General features: G+C 41.1%; 3 protein-coding genes and 4 non-coding genes across 7 annotated transcripts; all 7 read left to right on the top strand.

Annotated features, from left to right (window-relative positions):
* Positions 1 to 1985: 1985 nt before the first annotated feature.
* trnai-uau (transfer RNA isoleucine (anticodon UAU)) lies at positions 1986 to 2079 on the top strand. Its single transcript has 2 exons — positions 1986 to 2023; positions 2044 to 2079. It is a non-coding gene; the product is annotated as a tRNA-Ile (tRNA).
* A 2085-nt stretch (positions 2080 to 4164) lies between these two features.
* Positions 4165 to 5898, top strand: LOC113028253 (NAD(P)H dehydrogenase [quinone] 1-like). The gene is made up of 6 exons (XM_026178367.2): positions 4165 to 4304; positions 4458 to 4622; positions 4691 to 4821; positions 5181 to 5288; positions 5364 to 5465; positions 5542 to 5898. The coding sequence occupies exons 1-6, from the start codon at positions 4301 to 4303 to the stop codon at positions 5839 to 5841; spliced, it is 810 nt and encodes a 269-aa protein (XP_026034152.2). The 5' UTR covers positions 4165 to 4300; the 3' UTR covers positions 5842 to 5898.
* A 9006-nt stretch (positions 5899 to 14904) lies between these two features.
* On the top strand, positions 14905 to 14998 carry trnai-uau (transfer RNA isoleucine (anticodon UAU)). Its single transcript has 2 exons — positions 14905 to 14942; positions 14963 to 14998. It is a non-coding gene; the product is annotated as a tRNA-Ile (tRNA).
* Positions 14999 to 17037: 2039 nt separating this feature from the next.
* trnai-uau (transfer RNA isoleucine (anticodon UAU)) lies at positions 17038 to 17131 on the top strand. Its single transcript has 2 exons — positions 17038 to 17075; positions 17096 to 17131. It is a non-coding gene; the product is annotated as a tRNA-Ile (tRNA).
* Positions 17132 to 17716: 585 nt separating this feature from the next.
* Positions 17717 to 19147, top strand: LOC113027800 (NAD(P)H dehydrogenase [quinone] 1-like). Its single transcript, XM_026177614.2, has 6 exons — positions 17717 to 17856; positions 17965 to 18129; positions 18209 to 18339; positions 18417 to 18524; positions 18598 to 18699; positions 18776 to 19147. The coding sequence occupies exons 1-6, from the start codon at positions 17853 to 17855 to the stop codon at positions 19073 to 19075; spliced, it is 810 nt and encodes a 269-aa protein (XP_026033399.2). The 5' UTR covers positions 17717 to 17852; the 3' UTR covers positions 19076 to 19147.
* Positions 19148 to 20419: 1272 nt separating this feature from the next.
* On the top strand, positions 20420 to 20513 carry trnai-uau (transfer RNA isoleucine (anticodon UAU)). The gene is made up of 2 exons: positions 20420 to 20457; positions 20478 to 20513. It is a non-coding gene; the product is annotated as a tRNA-Ile (tRNA).
* Positions 20514 to 21049: 536 nt separating this feature from the next.
* Positions 21050 to 22484, top strand: LOC113028250 (NAD(P)H dehydrogenase [quinone] 1-like). The gene is made up of 6 exons (XM_026178363.2): positions 21050 to 21189; positions 21329 to 21493; positions 21562 to 21692; positions 21772 to 21879; positions 21953 to 22054; positions 22131 to 22484. The coding sequence occupies exons 1-6, from the start codon at positions 21186 to 21188 to the stop codon at positions 22428 to 22430; spliced, it is 810 nt and encodes a 269-aa protein (XP_026034148.2). The 5' UTR covers positions 21050 to 21185; the 3' UTR covers positions 22431 to 22484.
* The last annotated feature ends 503 nt before the right edge of the window (positions 22485 to 22987 follow it).

Below are 22987 nucleotides of genomic sequence, written 5' to 3'. Positions count from 1 at the left end.
CTGCGGACCTTCAGTAATAGTAATAAGTGACATTCATGTAGTTGTAAACACCATGATAATATATTAAGTAATCCAAAGTATTCAGAATACGTTACTCTCATTGAGTAACCATTATATCTATCTAATCTTTTGGTATGGAAAGAGAATTGTTCTGCAGTTCATTTTCTGGTTTTATTTTCCATATATACATTGATAACGCACATCTGCATGGGGACTTGGGACTTGAACCTTTCCCAGTACCTATAGGACAACAGGCAAGGTACACCCAATGTATTAGGACTCAACCTTACACTGAAATAAAGTCTTTATTCACATTTACTGTTATTAATAATATAATACATACAGCACAGTGTTCACTTAGCTTTGCACAAAAATAGCTGCTAGTAATGTTCTCCAAAGAGCTTTGACTTTTGATTTTGAGTATATTTCAGAGGCTAATTTTTTCTTTGAGTAAGCAGTTTGAAGCAGCACGTTGGTTAGCATTGTTGCCTTACAGTAAGAAGGACCTGAGTTCAATTCCACCATCGTCCTTGGGTTTTTCTGTGTGGAATTTGCATATTCTCCCCGTGTTTCTGAGGGTTTGGCACTAGTATCTGTGCCGCTACGTAAGTACAGAACGATTATACTTTTCCCACCTCTGTAGGTAACCAGCCTGTTGCAGAGGCAATTTTATATCTTAAATGGCCTGAAATTTATTTCCCCGTAATTTATTATAGGCTCATAAATGGAACTCTTTTGGCGCTACAGTGCTGCGATCTTGCACTCACTGCTACAAAGGTTGTGTTAGGTAGCACTCTATTGTGAAATAGGAAAAACATATACAGAATATAAATAAACTATCAAATAATAGAGACTGATTACATCAAGTATACTCAATATAAGTAATACAAAATAGACATTTTGCCATTCACATATTACCTAAAATCTTTCTTTATTAAAACTCCTGTGTTTTTAGTATTTTTCTCAACTACAAGGCGTTTTAATTGTGATGACTTAAACAAGATGAAAAAAGAGGCAGGGTACACCCTTTCTTCTAGTGCTCCAAACTGTTAATTCACGGTGTTTAATAATACCTGGACTTAGTAAAGTCTTTTAATTTCGTCCAATCTGTAAATGGTGCCACTTAAGAATGTGGACACATGCTAGACTTGGTTTTATCTTATGATCTTTAACAATGTATGTGTTAAAGATGCGTTTTTTTCCGACCATATGCCTATTTTATTTGATATTGCTTCTCTTAACGCCATTGTAAATTGGGCTGTGCCTGTTCGATATTATTGTGCCTTTCGTTCTGATACTGCCGAACAGTTTTATATTGTTTGACAATCTCATGTCATATTCTTCGGAGTTGCCTACCTCAAATGACTTACTTCCGTATTTTGATTTTGCTTGTAAATCTGCGCTGGATGTTGTTGCCCCATTGACACTAAGACAATGTAAATCCAAGACAAGGTTTTGGCTAACTGATTTCACCCGAGAAATTAGAAAACAATGTGGGAGATGTGAAAGACAGCGGAAGAAAGACAGGCTGCATTTCTGTCTGGAAACCTTAAAAAGTAGTTGGAAAAGTTATCCTAAGGCGGTTAAAGCCGATAAACTTGCCTGTCTTTCTCAACTTATTTCGGCCAACTCACACAACCCCCGTGTTTTATATAATACTAAAAATTCCTTTGATGATCATTTAAATAGGGTGGTAAACTCGTCTTTTTATCACCTCAGATGCCTATCGAAGGTCAAGCCTTTCCTTTCCAAACACAATTTGGAAACTGTTATTCATGCTTTTATCACGTCACGTTTGGACTATTGCAGTTCCCTTATAATTTGGGTTGGGTTGGGCACCCTGTCACGCTTGCAATTAGTGCAAAATGCGGCAGCACGTTTTTTAACTGGTAGAAGGAAATTTGATCGCATCACTCCGATTCTGGCTTCACTACATTGGCTTCCAATTGAATGAAGGGAGAAAGGAATCAAAGCTTTGTGCATGTGCTCCAGTGGCGCAATTGGGTAGCGCGTGGTACTTATATGGCAGTATTGGGATGAGCTATGCTGAGGTTGTGAGTTCAAACCTCACCTGGAGCAGATTCTTGAAGTCAATGTTTACCTAAAGGGGAAAGAAGTATCTCCTTAACCTGTTTTCTTTAAGAGACAACAAATGTCATGTATGCCTATTATAAAGTGAATTTGTGTACTTTCTTCAAAGAAAGTATCTTTTGTGAGCCTCACGCCGAGGACATCAATGGGCTTACTGAGTGTATCACAGACTACATAACTTTCTGCACCAACTCCGTTGTTCCAGCTCAGACTGTTCATTGTTACCCAAATAACAAGCCGTGGGTGACTAAGGACTGTGCCAGCCTCTCTCTTCACATGGCGCTGTTGCCTCCTGTGAGATTCCTGACACCCCTCCCCCACCCATCACCTTCACTCAATACCAGGTTGAGATGCAAATGAGGAGACTTCACTCAGGCAAGTCTGCTGGACCAGACGGAGTGAGTCCCCTCGTCCTCAAGGCCTGTGTCCCCCAGCTGTGTGGAGTCTTTCATAAACTGTTTATGCTGAGTTTGAGTCTGCAAAGGGTACCAGTGATGTGGAAGACATCATGCCTCATCCCTATTCCAAAGACGCCACGTCCCAGTGGCCCCCAGGATTACAGGCACTGACCTCCCACATCATGAAGACCCTGGAAAGGCTCATCCTGGACCAGCTGCGACCCATTGTCAGACCACATCTGGATCCCCTTCAATTTGCTTATCAGCTTCGTCTCGGAACAGAGGACGCCATCATCTACCTGCTCAATCGAGTCTACACCCATCTGGACCAGCACTGTGAGGGTCATGTTTTTTGACTTTTCCAGTGCTTTCAACACCATCAGGCTGACCCTCCTGGGTGATAAGTTAACAGCAATGCAGGTGGATGCTTCTCTGGTGTCCTGGATTGTTGATTACCTGACAGGAAGATCACAATATGTACGTCTCCCACAGTGTGTGTCTGACAAGGTAATCAGCAACATAGGGGCACCACAGGGGACTGTCCTTTCCCCCTTCCTCTTCACCCTCTACACCACAGACTTCAGCCACTGCACAGAGACCTGCCATCTTCAGAAGTTTTCTGATGACTCCGCGGTGGTTGGATGCGTCAGCAGGGATGATGTGACAGAGTACCGGACTGTGGTCGACTCCTTTGTTACGTGGTGTGAGCAGAATCATCTGCAGCTCAATGTGGCAAAGACCCAGGAATTGATAGTGAACTTCAGGAAGACCAGGAAACACTTGACCCCTGTTTCAATCCAGGGGGTCAGTGTTGACATTGTGGAGGACTATAAATACCTTGGAGTACACACTGACAATAAACTGGACTGGGCTACAAACACCACAGCATTTTACAGAAAGGGTCAGAGTCGTCTCTATTTTTTGAGGCGACTGAGGTCCTTCAACATCTGCCAGAAAATGCTGAGGATTTTCTATGAGTCTGTTGTGGCCAGTGCGATCCTCTATGCTGTTGCATGCTGGGGAAGCATCTTAGTTAGTGTATTGTCTGTCTTTGTTAATGTTTGTTTATAATGGAGCACTGTAACGAAAAATAATTTCCCCTAGGGATCAATAAAGTATCCTGATTCTGATTATTTTATAGAAATTTTGCCATCTATTTATTATATAAAAACTTCTTTCTTAAAACCCACCTCTTTGTTTTCAGAGATATAAAACACTGTCTGGCTTCATAAGCATTATGATGACTTAAACCACGACCACATGATGGCACTGTAGAACACCTTAAGAAATTATTGTAAACGTTCCTAATAATGATTTAAAAATAAAGCATTATTGTGTGTGTGTGTGTGTCCTCTTGTATAGTTTATATCAGTGGTTCTGAGACTGCAGGACTTGGTCAAACATCCAACATTGGTCCAAGTTGAACACCAATCATCACAGGAGATGATGGAGAAAAACTGAGGTGAATATTATTTATAAGAGAAAATTAAAAAACAGAATGAATATAATGAACTGTTATACATTTATGCTGTGTTTCAACTGGGATGAACATTCAATTTAGTCTGAGTGTTACTCCCACTAAAATATTTTCCAGTTTTAGTAATGAATAGGAAACCTGAGTGAAAATCCCAGCAGCTGGCTGACTCATGACCCTGATTGCTGATTGACAGCACCTGTGTGAAGTAGTGCTCGAAGTGTGTACAAAAGCAGCAGACTGTGTTTTGTTTCAGTATGAGTATTTTTTTTTTCTCCTGTTCCTATGTCAGCTAGTCAGAAAACTCATCAGTTACAGTTGTGCACCAGTTTTGAGAATGGGTAAGAGGTTTTCTTCCTGGTAACTGCTGAAACGTGTTTGGTTTCTAATTGTGAAAGTGTTTGGTTTTTGTTTTGGCTGTTTCCTTTGGCAATTAATGTGAAATATTTGTATGTGACTGGAACTCTATCAAATCTTTATTTTTGGCTTTGCAGCCAAGAAAGTGCTGATTGTGTATGCCCATGAAAGCCCTGCCTCTTTCAATGCTGCTGCCAAAGATGCTGCTGTTGCAGCCTTGACTGCTCAAGGCTGCACTGTAGAGGTGTCTGACCTGTACGCCATGAAGTTCAAAGCTGCTGCTACTACTGAGGACATCACTGGTATACAAATATTCTGCAGGTATAGCAATGCTTTGTGCTTCAGTTGTAAATATTAGCTTTATTTGCAGGTGGAGTGAAGGATGCTGAGAACTTCTGCTACGCAAAGGAGATCAAATTGGCATCAGAGGAGGGCAGACTTGCAGAAGACATCAAAAAAGAGCAGGAGAAGCTCAAGGAGGCAGACCTTGTCATCTTTCAGGTAGTGTCTGACTGGAAATGTCTTTGTGATAGGATGAAGGGTGTCCACATCAGCAGTGAATGTACATTTCAAAACAGACCTGCACATATTTTATTCTATTAACATCAGCCACTGCACTGTGAAAGATTCTGTTCTGGTGCTACCAAAATACTGTAGTTCTGTAATTTGCATATGGATGTACGTATATCTAAATTGGATACACTATACAATGTAGAAATATCTTCACGTAGTATGGTTAAGTAAACTGCTTATTTTATTTCTTCTGTGTGTACTTTACTGCTGCAACAAAGTGAATTTCACATTCTCTTGCAATAAAGGCTCTCATCACATTAAAATGACCATTAAACCTGTGTTCCCAGTTCCCCATGTACTGGTCATCTGTTCCTGCAATCATGAAGGGGTGGATGGATCGTGTGTTGGGCTTTGCCTACGCACAGGAGAAGCGGTACAGTGAGGGGATCTTCAAGGTGAGCGCTCCACCAACATGTCTGTGTTCAGGCTGTGTCCTCTCCCTCTTTGCTCACTCCTTGCTCTCTGTACAGGACAAGAAAGCCATGCTGTCCTTCACCACTGACTGTCCTGAATCTGTGTACAGTGACACTGGCATCAATGGTGACATCAATGTCACACTGTGGCCACTGCAGGTGAGGTCTCACTATAAACGGAGCCAAGCATGAAATGATCTGTCATGTGGTAACAGCTGCTCCTCCCTGTGTGCAGAACGGGATCCTGAACTACTGTGGCTTCCAGGTTTTTGCCCCTCAGATCTTCTGGGATCCTGCTACTGGTTCTCCTGAATCTCGCAGCTCCATGCTGGAGGGCTGGCGCACACGGCTGCAAAACCTCTGTGGGGAAGCCACTGTATACTTTGCTCCCTTGGACTACTTTGACAAGGAGAAGGGTTTCCTGCTGAAGCCTGAGGTCAAAGAGAAATATGCCAGCAAAGAGTCTGGCCTCACAGTGGGGATCCACATGGGCAAGCCACTGCCAGCCAACAGCCAGACCAAGGCCGGGGTCTGATGATGGAGTGGGTCCATGTAATGTCTTGATCTTAAAATAAAGCCTGCTTTATTCAAACTTTGAGCAATGAGTTATAAATGCACCACTTGGGTTTCATACATGTTATCCCTCTAGAACATGATGTATACTACCACAATGTAATGATGGTTCTTAGTCCATATAGGATCAAGTATGTATGGCTTTAAATGTGATGGGGGGGGGGGGGGGGCTGGTTATCGTTCCACATGCTAATGAAAATCCCTGTTCTAATAGGAACACAGGTGTTTAGGGTTTTTCTTTTTTTGGGGGGGTGACCGTACACCAAGGTTGAAAGCAAGCCTGACACCTGACCGCTGCTGTAGATCAGGTGACTGCAAGCCCTATTGCGCCTCACTGCCTATACTACAGGCTTTGGCTGGGTTTAGCATGAACGCAGCTTTAATTCAATTTTATTTATATAGCGCCAAATCACAAAAGTCATCTAAAGGTGCTTCATGGATCACACTTTCAGCAGTATGTGTTCCTTCTGTCCTACATGCAGTTGCACTCTTGCAATTTCTGTGAGGTAAAAATGTCTATTGCCACTGTGGGATCTTCCACGATTTTGCTCCTCCCACACATGAACTGAAATCAGCTGACTGTGATGCCAGTGCACAGGAAGAGTACAGCATGTTTAATATTTAAAGATTGTGTTTGTCCTTTTTCTAATATTTGTACTGGTGGCTTTTAAGCATTTCTATTCCCCTGCCACCGGTTGGTCAAGCAAATCCATGTGAGCGGCTATAGTTTTTTTTTGTACCAAATTCAACCAAGATTTAGCCAGTCATGTGCTCCTCCACTACCAAGAACTGTAGAAGCCAATCAGCTCTCGCTGCAGTGGAAGCACACTAACTGTACTGAAGACTAATCAACATTTATATGTAGTTCACTTAGCTGCTTTTTAAAAAGTAAGAGCCAAGGATGTCAGAATAGCTCATTTAAATGCGTGAAAGTCGATCAAATAGTACAGTTAACTGCTTCTAAAACATTACTGGGAAATAGTATAACAGAGAGCAGGGACGTGCAGAGAGGTTTAAAGGGGCGGGTGCTCAAAGTTAAAAAGGGGCACATTGAACCATGCTGAATAACAACAACACACATTCATCAAGAATCTAATATGGGAAGGGCAGGGCTGTGTTGATCTGAGACTGTAGACATTAAAAAGTCCACAGGAGAGATGGTAGCTGATTAAACAAGTTTCATGAGATAATAACAAAATGCAAAGATTGGTGACAGCGCTTGGAACCATAAGGCAACGAAAAACTGTGACATAAACTCGGCTCTGCCTGTGAATCACTCTTTGCTTCTCTTCTTCCTTCCATCGCATCATTTCATATATCACTCTCCACTTGCTGTCTATCTGAGAACAAGGCACAACTTGCTATTGCAATAAACTATAATCTAATTATCCACACCTAACAACTCTTGCACTTAATCTATAATAAAATGATGACAGCAAAATGTTATAGCCCTGCCTTTAGTAGCCTCACACAGCTCCTACTGTTTCCTCCTCATGTCCTTACCAGCCATGTCTGCACAATGTTATATCATGAGTAATATTTTTTTAAATCCAGCTAAATAAAACACACACATGCACACACAGTGACATTTTAGACCTTCTTCAGAATACTGTATATACTATGGGCATCCTTACATTATTATTTATTACTAGAGCTACAATAATAAAGCAATGAGGAGGGGGAAGTAATAAATATGAAATAATGTATTTATGATGATTCCATTTGTTTCACTATCCACTCTGTGCAGGGCAAAGCTTATTACATTTTTAAACTGTAGAGATACAATCATTTTACTGCTGTAAAATCCAACTTTTGTCTTATTTAAAATATAAATCTAATATAATCTGCTTCTTAATGTATGTTCTTTAAAATACAGCGTGTGTTTTTTAATATATTATAATTATAATAATTATTATGTGGACATGCATATTAGATCGTTTTTTAGTGAAATATAATCCCTCCAGAAAGGCAGGAAATGCCCAGAAACTTACTTTAAAACTAAATATGTTCCCTAAAACGGTGACAGAGCTACAGACCCATGACAGCCTTACACAGGTAGCCAGCAGCTATGACCAGCACTACTTGTGCAGTTAATAAAAGGACAGGTAATGTTTGTCACGCTGTTGCACACACAGCACGCTCGTTTGTTTCAGTTCGTCAGTTGCAACAAGACAGCTTACCAACGTGTATGTAATAAGCTAATACTCCTGTGTGCTACACACTACAGTGTGCGCTGTACACCTACTTACTGGGTTTGTCGCATCAGTCTGTGTCTCTGAGTTAACTTGTGTTTCTCCTACAGCTCTGGACCGCAACAAATGCGCGTGCTCTTTGTGAGCTCGTTCCCGGCTCGTAACCAGCGCGTTCTGCCGTCGAGGGCGATCATTGGTTAAATGTGATCATGTGACTGATGCAAGCCAGATCCTTTTATTTAGCAAAACTATGATTAATAGTTAAATATTATTGTTGAGGGGCACAGACAGGACTCCGCACGCACACACACATAAAATAAATAAATAAATAAATAAAAAAAATTTAAAAGTTGCCTCAACAAAAGGGCACTTTGGGCACTCATCAGGAAAGGGGCGGGTGCTCAAGCCCCTCTAGCCCCCCCTCTGCACGTCCCTGGTCTCTATCCATCTAGTATTAAATCTTTCTGGGAAACAAGTATGTATATTATGCACACACACAAACACACATGCAGCTATTACCTATTTCTTGTTTTTATACCTAAGATGAATTATTGTTGAATGAAGACATTTTTCAAACAAATGTAAAATGTGGGCAATTGTGTTTATTGGGTAAAGGAAAAGGCAGAAGGGGGGGAAAGGATAGAAAGAATGAAAGAGAGAGATGAGAGAAAACCCCAACAATCCCCTCTGAGCAAGCAGCAGGCGACAGTGGATAGGAAAAACTCCTTTTAAAGTGAAAGACACCTAAAGGAGAAACCTATGGCAGAACCAGGCTCAGGAGGGGGCAGTCAACTGCCGGGACTGGTCGGGGGGTGAGGGTGAAAAAAGAAAAAGGAGGGAGGGGAAGGGGGGAAATGAAGATGGAATAGAGGTGGAGGAAGACGAGGTTACATCAGGTGAGAAGCAGCAGTGCCCCTCCTCCAGAACCAGTGGAAGCGTTTTTTCTTCTTTTTCAGATACTCTTCCACCAGCACTTTTTTCTCAATGATGAGGGTTTTCAGCTCATCGATTGTTTCTGCGTTTTCTTTCTCAAGTTTGTTGCATCTTTTCACCATGTCTTCTAATTGTTCTTGTTTTTCTTTAAGCTTGTCTTTCAGTTCTTTAACTGTTGCCTCCTCTATTCGCTTTGCCTTGTGCACATCTGTGTGCATGTCTTCCAGCTGCTGGTTTCTCTTCTGGATTTCTTGAAGTCTACACTGCAGGTCTTTATGTGTTTTCTGTTGTTCTTGCTTTTGCGCCTGGATTTCAGTGTTTTTGTACTTCAAGGTCTTAGAAAGTTCCTCAAGTTCGGTATTTTTTCTCAGCATCTCATTGATGCTACTCTGCATCGCTGAGCATTGTTTTTCCAGCTTTTTCTTTTCTTCTTCCAGTACAGTTGATTTGTACTTTGTTTCGTTATACAATTCTTGGAGTGCTTGATTTTTCCTCTGGAGATGAAGTTTTTCTTCTTCCTGTTGTATTTTCTGTTGGTCTTTTTCTTGAAGAAGCTCTTTATTTCCGTGCACTTTTTTATCAAGCCTGATTTGGAGCGATCTGTGTTTTTCCTCCATCTCGTCAAGCTTGGAGTCCATTTCTTTCTGTTTCATTTCCAGTTTCTTCTTGTCTTGAAGCAACTGTTGACTTTTGTGCAGAGTTTTGTCATGTTTCACCTGCAGCGCTTTGTATTTTTCCTCCATGGCTTGGAGTTTGCTCTGCAGGTCTCTCTGCTCTACGGGCTCTTGTTTCTTTTCTTGGAGGTTCTCCTTATTTCTCTCCAGAGCTTCATCAAGCATTACTCGCAAGCCTTCATTTTGTTTCTCAATGTTCCTCAGCTTGCAATCCATTTCTTCCTTTTTTATTTTCTGTTGGTCTATCTTGTGAAGAAACTCTTTATTTCTCTCCAGAGCTTCATCAAGCATCACTTGCAAGCCTTCATTCTGTTTCTTGATGTGCCTCAGCTTGCAATCCATTTCTTCCTTTTTTATTTTCTGTTGGTCTTTCTCGTGCAGAAACTCTTTATTTCTCTCCAGAGCTTCATCAAGCATCACTTGCAAGCCTTCATTTTGTTTCTCGATGTTCCTCAGCTTGCAATCCATTTCTTCCTGATGTATTTTCTGTTGGTCTTTTTCTTGAAGCAGCTCTTTATTTTTGAGCAGTGTTTCCTCAAGAGTTAGTTGCAGCATTTTCAGTTTTTCCTCCAAGACTTCAAGCTGGGAGTCTGTTTCTTTCTCCAGCATTTCTTGTTGCTCTCTCTCTTGAATGAACTCTTTATTTCTGTGCACTGTTTTCTCAAGCTTGATTTGGAGCGATCTGTGTTTTTCCTCCATCTCGTCAAGCTTGGAGTCAATTTCCTTCTGTTTCATTTCCATTTGCTTCTTGTCTTGAAGCAACTGTTGACTTTTGTGCAGAGTTTTGTCATGTTTCACCTGCAGTGCTTTGTATTTTTCCTCCATGGCTTGGAGTTTGCTCTGCATGTCTCTCTGCTGTGTGGACTGTTGCTTCTCTTCTTGGTGGATTTCCTTCAGTTTTTCCAGAGCTTCGTCAAGCTTCTCTTGGAGCTCCTGATTCTTCTTGACCATGTTTTCCTGTTTTATGCTCTCTTTTTTCTCCTTTTGGAGCAGATCTTTATTTTTTTCCAGAGCTCCATCAAGCTTTTCTTGGAGCTCCTGATTCTTCTTGAGCATTTTATCCCCTTTAATGCTCTCTTTTTTCTCATTTTGGAGCAGATCTTTAATTTTTTCTAGAGCTTCATCAAGCTTTTCTTGGAGCTCGTGATTCTTCTTGTCTTGGAGAGCCCATTGTTTCTCCTCAATAATACCTTCCCTTTCCTGAAGCTGGTAGGATAATTTTTCTAATTCAGCGCTCTTTCTCTCATTTTCTTCTGTCAGGATCTTAATCTTTTCTCTGTTCATGAGATTTTCCTTCTCCATTTCTTCCAATCGCTTTTCCTCTAATTCCACCTGTTCATCCCAAGGAAGAGAGCTGATGTAAGGGTCTAGGGACTCATACCATGGAATAGAGCTGGGGTCAGCTTCTTGTCTTTCTTGCTTATTCTGAGACATGTTGGAGTCTGTATACCGTGAGTACGAAAAGTATCCAGATGTTTGAAAATGCTTTACTGGTGAACGTTTGAATGCTGCTAACATAAGTGCTGCAAATAACGGACTGAAAGTTGTACCTCCTCACCCCTATTTATGGATTCAGAAGCCTGTGACATCACAATTCCATAAGCCAATGAGGTTGTCACATGACATTCTAGAATGAGGTCATGTTTTTGTATGAATTTTTTAAATAACATCAACATTCCGTAAGCCAATGAGGTTCTTACATGACTTTTGAATGAGGATAATTATTTTGTGTTAATCGACATAGCCTGCTGCAGCTCAGAGCTCATGAGCTCAAACGATCCTCCAACCTCAGCCTCCCGGTAGCTTGGATTACAGGCACGCGCCACCGCACCCGGCGAGAAGCAGCTACGTTAACAGGGCTTTTAACTATGTCTGAGGTGACATCATGACACTAACCTGCTGCCCATCATTAGCAAAGTTGTAATGATGGGCAGCAAAGATGAGGAATGAATGGTGCACAATTGTTATATGCAAGTTTTTAGAAAGCTCGTGGTTAACCCAAGAGTATTTTGTCACAATATCAAGAAGAGTAAAGCTTCAATGTCAAGAATAGATAGGAATATAGGGAATTATATATTTTTATTTAAAGACAGGACTCACATGTTTTCATTTCTAGTCTTAAAGTAACGGGATTACTTTTTGGGGGAAGTAATCAGTAATTAGTTACTGATTACTTTTTTCAAGTAACTTGACCAACACTGATCATGAGTAATATTTTTTTAAATCCAGCTAAATAAAACACACACATGCACACACAGTGACATTTTAGACCTTCTTCAGAATACTGTATATACTATGGGCATCCTTACATTATTATTTATTACTAGAGCTACAATAATAAAGCAATGAGGAGGGGGAAGTAATAAATATGAAATAATGTATTTATGATGATTCCATTTGTTTCACTATCCACTCTGTGCAGGGCAAAGCTTATTACATTTTTAAACTGTAGAGATACAATCATTTTACTGCTGTAAAATCCAACTTTTGTCTTATTTAAAATATAAATCTAATATAATCTGCTTCTTAATGTATGTTCTTCAAAATACAGCATGTGTTTTTTAATATATTATAATTATAATAATTATTATGTGGACATGCATATTAGATCGTTTTTTAGTGAAATATAATCCCTCCAGAAAGGCAGGAAATGCCCAGAAACTTACTTTAAAACTAAATATGTTCCCTAAAACGGTGACAGAGCTACAGACCCATGACAGCCTTACACAGGTAGCCAGCAGCTGTGACCAGCACTACTTGTGCAGTTAATAAAAGGACAGGTAATGTTTGTCACGCTGTTGCACACACAGCACGCTCGTTTGTTTCAGTTCGTCAGTTGCAACAAGACAGCTTACCAACGTGTATGTAATAAGCTAATACTCCTGTGTGCTACACACTACAGTGTGCGCTGTACACCTACTTACTGGGTTTGTCGCATCAGTCTGTGTCTCTGAGTTAACTTGTGTTTCTCCTACAGCTCTGGACCGCAACAAATGCGCGTGCTCTTTGTGAGCTCGTTCCCGGCTCGTAACCAGCGCGTTCTGCCGTCGAGGGCGATCATTGGTTAAATGTGATCATGTGACTGATGCAAGCCAGATCCTTTTATTTAGCAAAACTATGATTAATAGTTAAATATTATTGTTGAGGGGCACAGACAGGACTCCGCACGCACACACACATAAAATAAATAAATAAATAAATAAAAAAAATTTAAAAGTTGCCTCAACAAAAGGGCACTTTGGGCACTCATCAGGAAAGGGGCGGGTGCTCAAGCCCCTCTAGCCCCCCCCTCTGCACGTCCCTGACAGAGAGGCAAATTTTATTTGAGGCAAAGCTCATATGAAAAGTAGACACAGACTTCAACTTCCTTTCATTTAATTTAGTTTTGCTAAATGGAAGTTCATGGTATAGTGGTAGAATACAGGGATACAAAGACTTTGTTGCCACCAGAGATGGGCAGTAACGCGTTACTTGTAATACGTTACTGTAATACGTTACTGTAATCCGATTACTTGATTCAAGTAACGAGCAAAGTAAGGGATTACTATTGCAAAAATGGTAATTAGATTACTGTTACTTTCCCGTAGGAACGCTGCGTTACTAAAACCGTGATTTTCTTGCGAGAGTGTCTCATGACAGTGACGTAAGCGAGTGCAACGTTCGTGACAACAGCTGTGTGCAGATCAACAGTGCATCATATATCGAGTACGGGAGAGAGTATGAGCGAGCAGCGTTTAAAGCGTGGACGTACTGACCTTACTTTGAGTTTGATTCCATAAAAAGTGACAAAAACATTAGTGTCCATCGTGCGTGGGAAGAAAACTTCTTTTTACAGCGAAAAAAACCCCCTAAACTTCCAAGCAAGCACCGAGTGCGCTACGATGTAATGGGAAATTCATAGAGAAACTCTCGGATTCTTCCACTGACCGCTGCGGCACACCTGCACCAGGGTAAACCTCCGCCTACCCTACTCCTGCTTTACAGGTAAAAATAGAGCAAAAGGACTGCTAGTCTTTGACTTTATTTATTTTCTGCTGTGTTTTACTTGCATCTATTTGAAAGACTGAGTGTAAACACACAAAAAAATATATATTTTATGAGCTGGAATATGCAGAAAATAGGTTTAAATATTAAACAAAATTCTTCCAGTCAGAGAATGTTGCATATAATTAAAATTTTCCTTGATGCATAAAGTTAAAAGATTAAAACTAATAAAACAAGTTTTAAAAAGGGACTTTTCCATTTGATTACATTTTGTATGATGGATTATGCAGAAAAAGTAGAATTGGGCTGAAAGATCTATTTCTTTATCACCTATTCAGGTTGTAAATCGTTTTTTTAAAAAGTAACTAAGTAACTAAGTAATTAATTACTTTTGAAAATAAGTAATCAGTAAAGTAACGGGATTACTTTTTTGGGGAAGTAATCAGTAATTAGTTACTGATTACTTTTTTCAAGTAACTTGACCAACACTGGTTGCCACATGCTTGAATTCTTTATCAATTAGTTCAATATCTCTTAGTAAACTACACTAAAACCTACGAAAATTAAAGAATAAAAGTGAAATATGAAAAAAAGGGTACAGAAATGATCTGAAACAAATGTGCACAGACTGGAAAAAAAAAGCATTTGTAACATAGATGTATAGGAAAAAAAATTGATTCCCCACATATATTAATGCATGCTGTGACAACCCTTATTGTATTATAGCACCACTGGGGGGAGGGGGGGGTGTTGCCCTACTATTATTGTAGTTGGGGGAGTCCCCTAGTGGGTGTGGGAGTATAGTGGTGGCCGTTACATGCTGATCGTGTCGCTGTTCAAAGAAACCTTACCGTTGTAACTTGGCTGGCGCCGGCGACTACCGATACCCGCACATGTATGTATGGACAGGGTAGAGCCGTGGGACCTGGCTTGTATGGTCTTATGTTGCTAACGTCAAATAAAGGTCTGTTTAACTCACTGGCTCTGAGTTATCCGGCTAACCTCCACACCACAGGTGCCTGCTGAACCTGCTAACCGCTCCTCCCTTGCCAGACTGCTGTTACAATGCATCTATCGATTAATCTTATATATAGTACATAGACTACGAGCGTGAGATTTGTGGCAATATAGTGTAGTGTAAAGCGTTTGTCCTTTGAGTGACTGACTAAGCTGCTTCTGTCCCTGTTTTTTCCAATCGACCAGTTGAATGAAGGGAGAAAGGAATAAAACCTTTAAGCATGTGCTCCAGTGGCGCAATCGGTTAGCGCGCGGTGCTTATATGACAGTATTGGGCTGAGCTATGCCGAGGTTGTGAGTTCAAGCTTCACCTGGAGCATGAACTTTAAGCTAATGCTTAGTTAATGAAAAAGATAAATGCTGAGCTCACTGAAAATGTCAACAGACTTTATAACATTGTTAAAATGAACAACATTCAAAATAAAGATTAAGAAATCCAGACTTATACCTCTCTGTGTTTGTTCTGCTATTGTTTGTTTCTGTTTACTTTAACAGCTAAAATTCAGTGGCAACTCTATGGGCTCAAATTGTGGTCATAACTATTTTGTACTTGTAAATCAGGATTTGTATGTGTAAAAAGAATTTGTGTGTGTGTGTGTGTGTGTGTAAAAAATGTTTGTGTGTGAACTTACGTGTGAAACTCTGCAAGTTACAAGTATGAATTTTGACCCTACTTTTCTTCCTTTCATCTGATTGGCCAACGTCATGTCAATCACAAATTTAACTATCCAATCAGAGAACAGATGGGTTTGGCTATTGGAGGGGTGCTTTATGGAGCTTCAGGTCCTTGAAGGGAATAAATGCCCTTTTACATGCCCTTTTTCCTTCATCACCATGAAGGAAAACAGTCTGTGGTGGTCTGAGTTTGGTGATTTTTGTGTCACAGGTTTACGTGCTTAATACAGGGACTTCCACAACCTTTTCAACAGCACTGCGGACCATGGGGGGGAATGACAGTTCTGGAAATGACAGTCTTCACTGGTGGGGATAGTTACAAAGCTTTCTTCGTTACGAATTAGCATGCATGTTTTTATTGAACATTTGAAGAGCTAGCAAAAAAAAAAATCAGAAACTCTTGCAGAGCACATAAAGTCTGAGATAGAAACGACAAGGAGCAGGTGCCTCTAGTACAGGTAGAGCTGCTGCAAAAACCCACAGAGCTCAGCAGCCAGTCCAACAAATTCTGGATCCTTGGCTTTTAGTTAGCATTAACAGCACATCCTGCGTCCGATGTGAAAGGACCTTTATGCTGAGCACTGTGACTCACAGCAATGGTCCCGGGTCAGCCCTTACTTTGTGTTAAACTAATCCTAAAGTAATAATGGTATTTCTAACCACTGATATACCACAGATTTATCCTTTCAACCACTGCTGAACGTTACGGGACCTAGCTTCTATCGGACATTTATATAGAGATCCTTCAGCTTCAAACTGTATTACCCTTTAAGGACCTGCAGTTGAAAAAAGCGCCCCTCTGACAGCCAAACCCATGTGTTCTCTGATTGGATAGTTAAATTTGTGATTGACATGACATTGACCAATCAGATGAAAGGAAGAAAAATAGGGTCAAAATTCGTACTTGTAAGTTGAAACTTGAGTGCGAGAGTTTCACAGGCATTTTTTGGCTAAGTCCAAACACAAATCTTTTTTACGCACACACAAATTCTTTTTACACATACAAATCCCAGTTTACAAATACAAAACTGATTTACAAGTACAAAATATTTATGACCACAATTTGAGCCCATACAAATCGTCCTATCTTTGTTAATCTGAGTTAGAAGCATACTTTAATAGCTAAAATTCAGTGGCGAACCATTCTACCTTTGTTAATAAGAGCTAGAAACATACTCTGACGGGTAAAATAAAGTGCCAAATCATGCTACCTTTGTGAATGTTACCTACAAGCATACTTTATCTGGTAAAATGAAGTGACAAACCATCCTGGCTTTATCAATATGAGCTAAAAGCATACTGTGATGGGCAAACATAAGTGGCAAACTGTCATACCTACTTAATTTTGTGCTGGAATTACTCTGTAACAGCAGAAATGTGCATAAACTACTTACGGTAGGATGTTTTGCCAAAGTAGGATGGTTTGTGAGAACACCGGCTAACCTCCACACCACATGCCCGCTGGACCTGCTAGCTGCTCCTTCCGCTCCAGACTGCTATTACAATGAATCTATCGATTAATCCTATATATAGTACATAGACTACAAGCGTGAGATTTGTGGCAATATAGTATAGTGTAAAGTATTCTTTCTATGAATGACTGAGCAAGTGGTTACTGTCCCCTCGTTTTTTCCATTAGACCAGTTGAATGAAGGGAGAAAGGAATAAAATCTTTATGTATGTGTTCCAGTGGCGCAATCGGTTAGCGCGCGGTACTTATATGAAAGTATTGGGCTGAGCTATGCCGAGGTTGTGAGTTCAAGCCTCACCTGGAGCATAAACTTTGAGCTAATACTTATCTGATGAGAACAGATAAATGCTGAGCTCACTGAAAATGCCAACAGACTTCATTGCATCTTTAAAAACAAGCAACATTCAAAATAGAGATTAAGAAACTCAGAATTGTACCACTCTTTGTTTGTTCTGCTTCTTTTTTGTTGACCAATGTGAGCTATTAACCATCAAGATATAGTTTTTCCTTCAAAGTCAGATTTTTGGCTGTATGTGTGTGTGTGTGTACCTTTTTTGTCCTCAGACCGCAGGGCGTAAGGCATATCATTGGTTCGCCAAGTTGGGCACCAATCACCATGAGAAAATGTGTGTGAAACTAAGATGATTATGATTATATGAAGTATATATTCATGTTGTGTTTAAACTGGGCTGAAGGTTTAGGTTAATCTCAGAGTTACTTCCACCAGTTTCCATACAAAATGGGAAACCTGAGAGAAATTCTTCTTCTACTTCTTTATACAGTTTATTGGCAGTTGGCAAACAGCAAAATAGAGCATTACCGCCACCAACTGGTCTGAGAGAAAATGCTGCAGTACCAGCTGGCTGACTCTTGAGGTTTATTGCTGATTGACAGCACCTGTGTGAAGTAGTGCTCGAAGTGTGTATAAAAGCAGCAGGTGTATTTTGCTCCAGTATGGGCACCTTTTCTGTTGTTATACCAGTTAGACAGAAAACTCATCATTTACGGTTGTGCACCAGTTTCGAGAATGGGTAAGACTTTTTCTTCCTGGTAATTGCTGCAACTTGTTTGGTCAAAGGAGTGTAAGGTTTCTGTGCTGAATGGAGCTTTATGTTTTGTTTTATTCTTTGGCTTTGCAGCCAAGAAAGTGCTGATTGTGTATGCCCATGAGAGCCCTGCCTCCTTCAATGCTGCTGCCAAAGATGCTGCTGTGGCAACCTTGACTGCTCAAGGCTGCACTGTAGAGGTGTCTGACCTGTATGCCATGAAGTTCAAAGCTGCTGCTACTACTGAGGACATCACTGGTATACAAATATTCTGCAGGTATAGCAATGCTTTAGCTCTGATTGCTTTTCAGATACAAACACTGGATTTTTGTCACAGGTGGAGTGAAGGATGCTGAGAACTTCTCCTACGCAAAGGAGATCAAATTGGCATCAGAGGAGGGCAGACTTGCAGATGACATCAAAAAAGAGCAGGAGAAGCTCAAGGAGGCAGACCTTGTCATCTTTCAGGTAGTGCCTGACTGGAAATGTGTATGGTCGGCTGACAGGTATCCACATCAAAATGACCATTAAACCTGTGTTCCCAGTTCCCCATGTACTGGTCATCTGTTCCTGCAATCATGAAGGGGTGGATGGATCGTGTGTTGGGCTTTACCTACGCACAGGAGAAGCGGTACAGTGAGGGGATCTTCAAGGTGAGAGCTCCACCAACATGTCTGTGTTCAGGCTGTGTCCTCTCCCTCTTTGCTCACTCCTTGCTCTGTACAGGACAAGAAAGCCATGCTGTCCTTCACCACTGACTGTCCTGAATCTGTGTACAGTGACACTGGCATCAATGGTGACATCAATGTCACACTGTGGCCACTGCAGGTGAGGTCTCACTATAAACGGAGCCAAGCATGACATGATCTGTCATGTGGTAACAGCTGCTCCTCCCTGTGTGCAGAACGGGATCCTGAACTACTGTGGCTTCCAGGTTTTTGCCCCTCAGATCTTCTGGGATCCTGCTACTGGTTCTCCTGAATCTCGCAGCTCCATGCTGGAGGGCTGGCGCACACGACTGCAAAACCTCTGTGGGGAAGCCACTGTGTACTTTGCTCCCTTGGACTACTTTGACAAGGAGAAGGGTTTCCTGCTGAAGCCTGAGGTCAAAGAGAAATATGCCAGCAAAGAGTCTGGCCTCACAGTGGGGATCCACATGGGCAAGCCACTGCCAGCCAACAGCCAGACCAAGGCCGGGGTCTGACAATGGAGTGGGTCCATGAAATGTCTTGGTCTTAAAATGTGTGCTGCAATAAAAAAGGCTGCTTTATTGGAACTTCAGTTTGAGCAATGAGTTTCAAATGCACCACTTGGTTTCATACAGTTCAGCCATCTAGAAAATGGTACATATACATAACAGGATACACAAAGCTGTCTCTGTAGGCTTTCAAGACTGGTGTCATTATCCAACACTGACCAAATTGCTGCTTGGGGCTTTGTTGCCCGCTAGAAATGTGAGCTGGCAATGGTAACTTGGAACTGCACACAAACTGATGCAATGCATGGTGCATTTGGTTAGCTTCTCTACATTATCCTGCTGAGTAACAGCTTGATCCATCCAGCTCACTACACCATCTATAACGTGATGGTGTTCTCCGCTTAATGGTTTACTTGGGAACACTTGACTGCTGCTTTCCTGTACTGTCTCTCTATTCCAGCAGCACCACTGCTGGAATTGTGGTGGGAAATGAATTAAATCAGTATCTTTGGCTAATTCTTGGTAAATGGGTAATCATACGCTTTTCCACTACCAAGAACTACAGAAGCCAACCACCTACCAGGATTTGATCATTCATTGTTATGGCTACCAAGGTTCTGCTTGACTTGCATCAATACTGCAATTAAATCTGTCAAAGGTTAGTGTTGAAAACAAGTATTGATATGATGGTCTTTTCTTGCCGTGGTAGCGAGCTAATCAACATTTGTGTCGTTCACTTAGCTACTGTTTAAAAAGTTAGAGCCAAGGAAGTGAGAATAGCAATGACATGCGTACAGTTAGGTCCATTAGTATAGTTAATTGCTGCTAACATGTTATTAGAAAACAGTATAACAGAGAAGCACATTTCATTTACATGAAAAGAAGTACACACAGACTTCAGTTTTCTTTAATCTATTTGTTTTGTAAAATAAGAGTTCAGGATACAGTGGTAAAATACAGGGATACAAAGCCTTTATTGTCACATGGTTAAATTCTTTATCCATTAGTTCCATATCTATTAGGTAAAATACACTAAAAACTACAAAAATTAAAGAATAAAAGGGAAATATGAAAAAAGGAAACAGAAATGATCTGAAACAAACGTGTACAGACTGAAAAAACATTTGTAAGATGTATAGAAAAAAAGACTGATTTCCCACATATATTAATGCATGGATCTATCCATGAATCCTATATATAGTACATAGACTACAAGCGTGAGATTTGTGGCAATATAGTATAGTGTAAAGTATTCTTTCTATGAATGACTGAGCGAGCGGTTACTGTCCCCACTTTTTTCCATTAGACCAGTTGAATGAAGGGAGAAAGGAATAAAATTGTTGTCCATGTACTCCAGTGGCGCAATCGGTTAGCGCGCGGTACTTATATGACAGTATTGGGCTGAGCTATGCCAAGGTTGTGAGTTCAAGCCTCACCTGGAGCATCAACTTTGAGCTAATACTTATCTGATGAGAACAGATAAATGCTGAGCACACTGAAAATGCCAACGGACTTTATATCATCTTTAAAAATGAACAACATTCAAAATAAAGATTAAGAAACTCTCTGTATGTTTGTTCTGGTATTTTTGTTTCTGTTTATTTTCAATGCGAGCTATTAACCATCGAGATATAGACGTTCTTCCAAAGTTAAAGAATTTTGGCTGTGTGTGTGTGTGTGTGTGTGTGTGTGTACCTTTTATGTTCTTATGTATAGTTTATACCAAAGGCTCTCAAACCGCAGGGCGTAAGGCAAATCATTGTTTTGCCAAGTTGGGCAACAATCACCATGAGAAAATGATGTGTGTGAAACTAGGATGATTATGATTATATGAAGTAAATATTCATGTTGTGTTTAAACTGGGCTGAAGGTTTAAGTTAATCTCAGAGTTACTCCCACCAGTTTCCAGACAAAATGGGAAACCTGAGAAAAAATCCAGCAGTAGCAGCTGGCTGACTCATGAGGCTGATTGCTGATTGACAGCACCTGTGTGAAGTAGTGCTCAAAGTGTGTATAAAAGCAGCAGGTGTGTGTTGCTTGAATATGAGTGGTTTTTCTGTTACTACAGCAGCTAGTCAGAAAACTCATCGCTTACGGTTGTGTGCCAGTTTTGAGAATGGGTAAGACTTGTTCTTCCTGGTAATTGCTGAAATCTGTTTGGCCAAAGCTGATAATCTTTGACAAGAAGAGTGAAAGGTTTGTGATATTACTGGAATTTTATCACAACTTAATTTTTTTTTCTTTTTTTGGGGGGTGTAGCAAAGACAGTGTTGATTGTGTATGCCCATGAAAGCCCTGCCTCTTTCAATGCTGCTGCCAAAGATGCTGCTGTGGAATCTTTGACTGCTCAAGGCTGCACTGTAGAGGTGTCTGACCTGTACGCCATGAAGTTCAAAGCTGCTGCTACTACTGAGGACATCACTGGTATACAAATATTCTGCAGGTATAGCAATGCTTTGTGCTTCAGATGTAAACATTAGCTTTATTTGCAGGTGGAGTGAAGGATGCTGAGAACTTCTGCTACGCAAAGGAGATCAAATTGGCATCAGAGGAGGGCAGACTTGCAGATGACATCAAAAAAGAGCAGGAGAAACTCAAGGAGGCAGACCTTGTCATCTTTCAGGTAGTATCTGACTGGAAGTGTCTTTGTGGTCAGCTAACGGGTGTCCACATCAAAATGACCATTAAACCTGTGTTCCCAGTTCCCCATGTACTGGTCATCTGTTCCTGCAATCATGAAGGGGTGGATGGATCGTGTGTTGGGCTTTGCCTACGCACAGGAGAAGCGGTACAGTGAGGGCATCTTCAAGGTGAGAACTCCACCAACGTGTCTGTGTTCAGGCTGTGTCCTCTCCCTCTTTGCTCACTCCTTCCTCTGTACAGGACAAGAAAGCCATGCTGTCCTTCACCACTGACTGTCCTGAATCTGTGTACAGTGACACTGGCATCAATGGAGACATCAATGTCACACTGTGGCCACTGCAGGTGAGGTCTCACTATAAACAGAGCCAAGCATGAAATGATCTGTCATGTGGTAACAGCTGCTCCTCCCTGTGTGCAGAACGGGATCCTGAACTACTGTGGCTTCCAGGTTTTTGCCCCTCAGATCTTCTGGGATCCTGCTACTGGTTCTCCTGAATCTCGCAGCTCCATGCTGGAGGGCTGGCGCACACGGCTGCAAAACCTCTGTGGGGAAGCCACTGTGTACTTTGCTCCCTTGGACTACTTTGACAAGGAGAAGGGTTTCCTGCTGAAGCCTGAGGTCAAAGAGAAATATGCCAGCAAAGAATGTGGCCTCACAGTGGGGATCCACATGGGCAAGCCACTGCCAGCCAACAGTCAGACCAAGGCTGGGGTCTGATGGAGTGGGTCCATGTAATGTCTTGATCTTAAAATAAAGCCTGCTTTATTCAAACTTTGAGCAATGAGTTATAAATGCACCACTTGGGTTTCATACATGTTATCCCTCTAGAACATGATGTATACTACCACAATGTAATGATTGTTCTAAGTCCGTATAGGATCCAGTCAGGTATGGCTTTAAATGTGATGGGGGGGGCTGGCTATGGTTCCACATGCTAATGCAAATCCCTATTCTAATAAGAACACACAGGTGTTTGGGGGGCGGGGACCATACACCAAGGTTGAAAGCAAGCCTGACACCCGATTGCTACTTTAGCCCTATTGCGCCTAACTGCTTATACTACAGGCTTTTGCTGGGTTTCGCATGAACGCAGCTTTAATATCCCACTTTCAGCAGTATGTGTTCTTGCTGTCCTAGATGCACTTTACACTTTACCATTGCACTCTTGACATTTTTGTGAGGTAAAAATGTCTATTGCCACTGTGGGATCTTCCACCATTTCCCTCCTCCCACACATGAACTGAAATCAGCTGACTGTGATGCCAGTGCACAGG

This window comes from Astatotilapia calliptera, chromosome 8, assembly GCF_964374335.1.
Source record: "Astatotilapia calliptera chromosome 8, fAstCal68.1, whole genome shotgun sequence".
Lineage (NCBI taxonomy): Eukaryota > Metazoa > Chordata > Actinopteri > Cichliformes > Cichlidae > Astatotilapia > Astatotilapia calliptera.
This window is presented reverse-complemented; position numbering and strand designations above follow the sequence as displayed.

Excerpts from the sequence above, each read along its gene's own strand:
- LOC113027800 (XM_026177614.2), top strand. Across the intron at positions 18,525-18,597 it reads ACAGTGAGGGGATCTTCAAG|GACAAGAAAGCCATGCTGTC; the intron begins GTGAGAGCTCCA and ends TGCTCTGTACAG. Across the intron at positions 18,700-18,775 it reads TCACACTGTGGCCACTGCAG|AACGGGATCCTGAACTACTG; the intron begins GTGAGGTCTCAC and ends CCCTGTGTGCAG.
- LOC113028253 (XM_026178367.2), top strand. Across the intron at positions 4,623-4,690 it reads TACTACTGAGGACATCACTG|GTGGAGTGAAGGATGCTGAG; the intron begins GTATACAAATAT and ends CTTTATTTGCAG. Across the intron at positions 4,822-5,180 it reads CAGACCTTGTCATCTTTCAG|TTCCCCATGTACTGGTCATC; the intron begins GTAGTGTCTGAC and ends CTGTGTTCCCAG.
- LOC113028250 (XM_026178363.2), top strand. Across the intron at positions 21,494-21,561 it reads TACTACTGAGGACATCACTG|GTGGAGTGAAGGATGCTGAG; the intron begins GTATACAAATAT and ends CTTTATTTGCAG. Across the intron at positions 22,055-22,130 it reads TCACACTGTGGCCACTGCAG|AACGGGATCCTGAACTACTG; the intron begins GTGAGGTCTCAC and ends CCCTGTGTGCAG.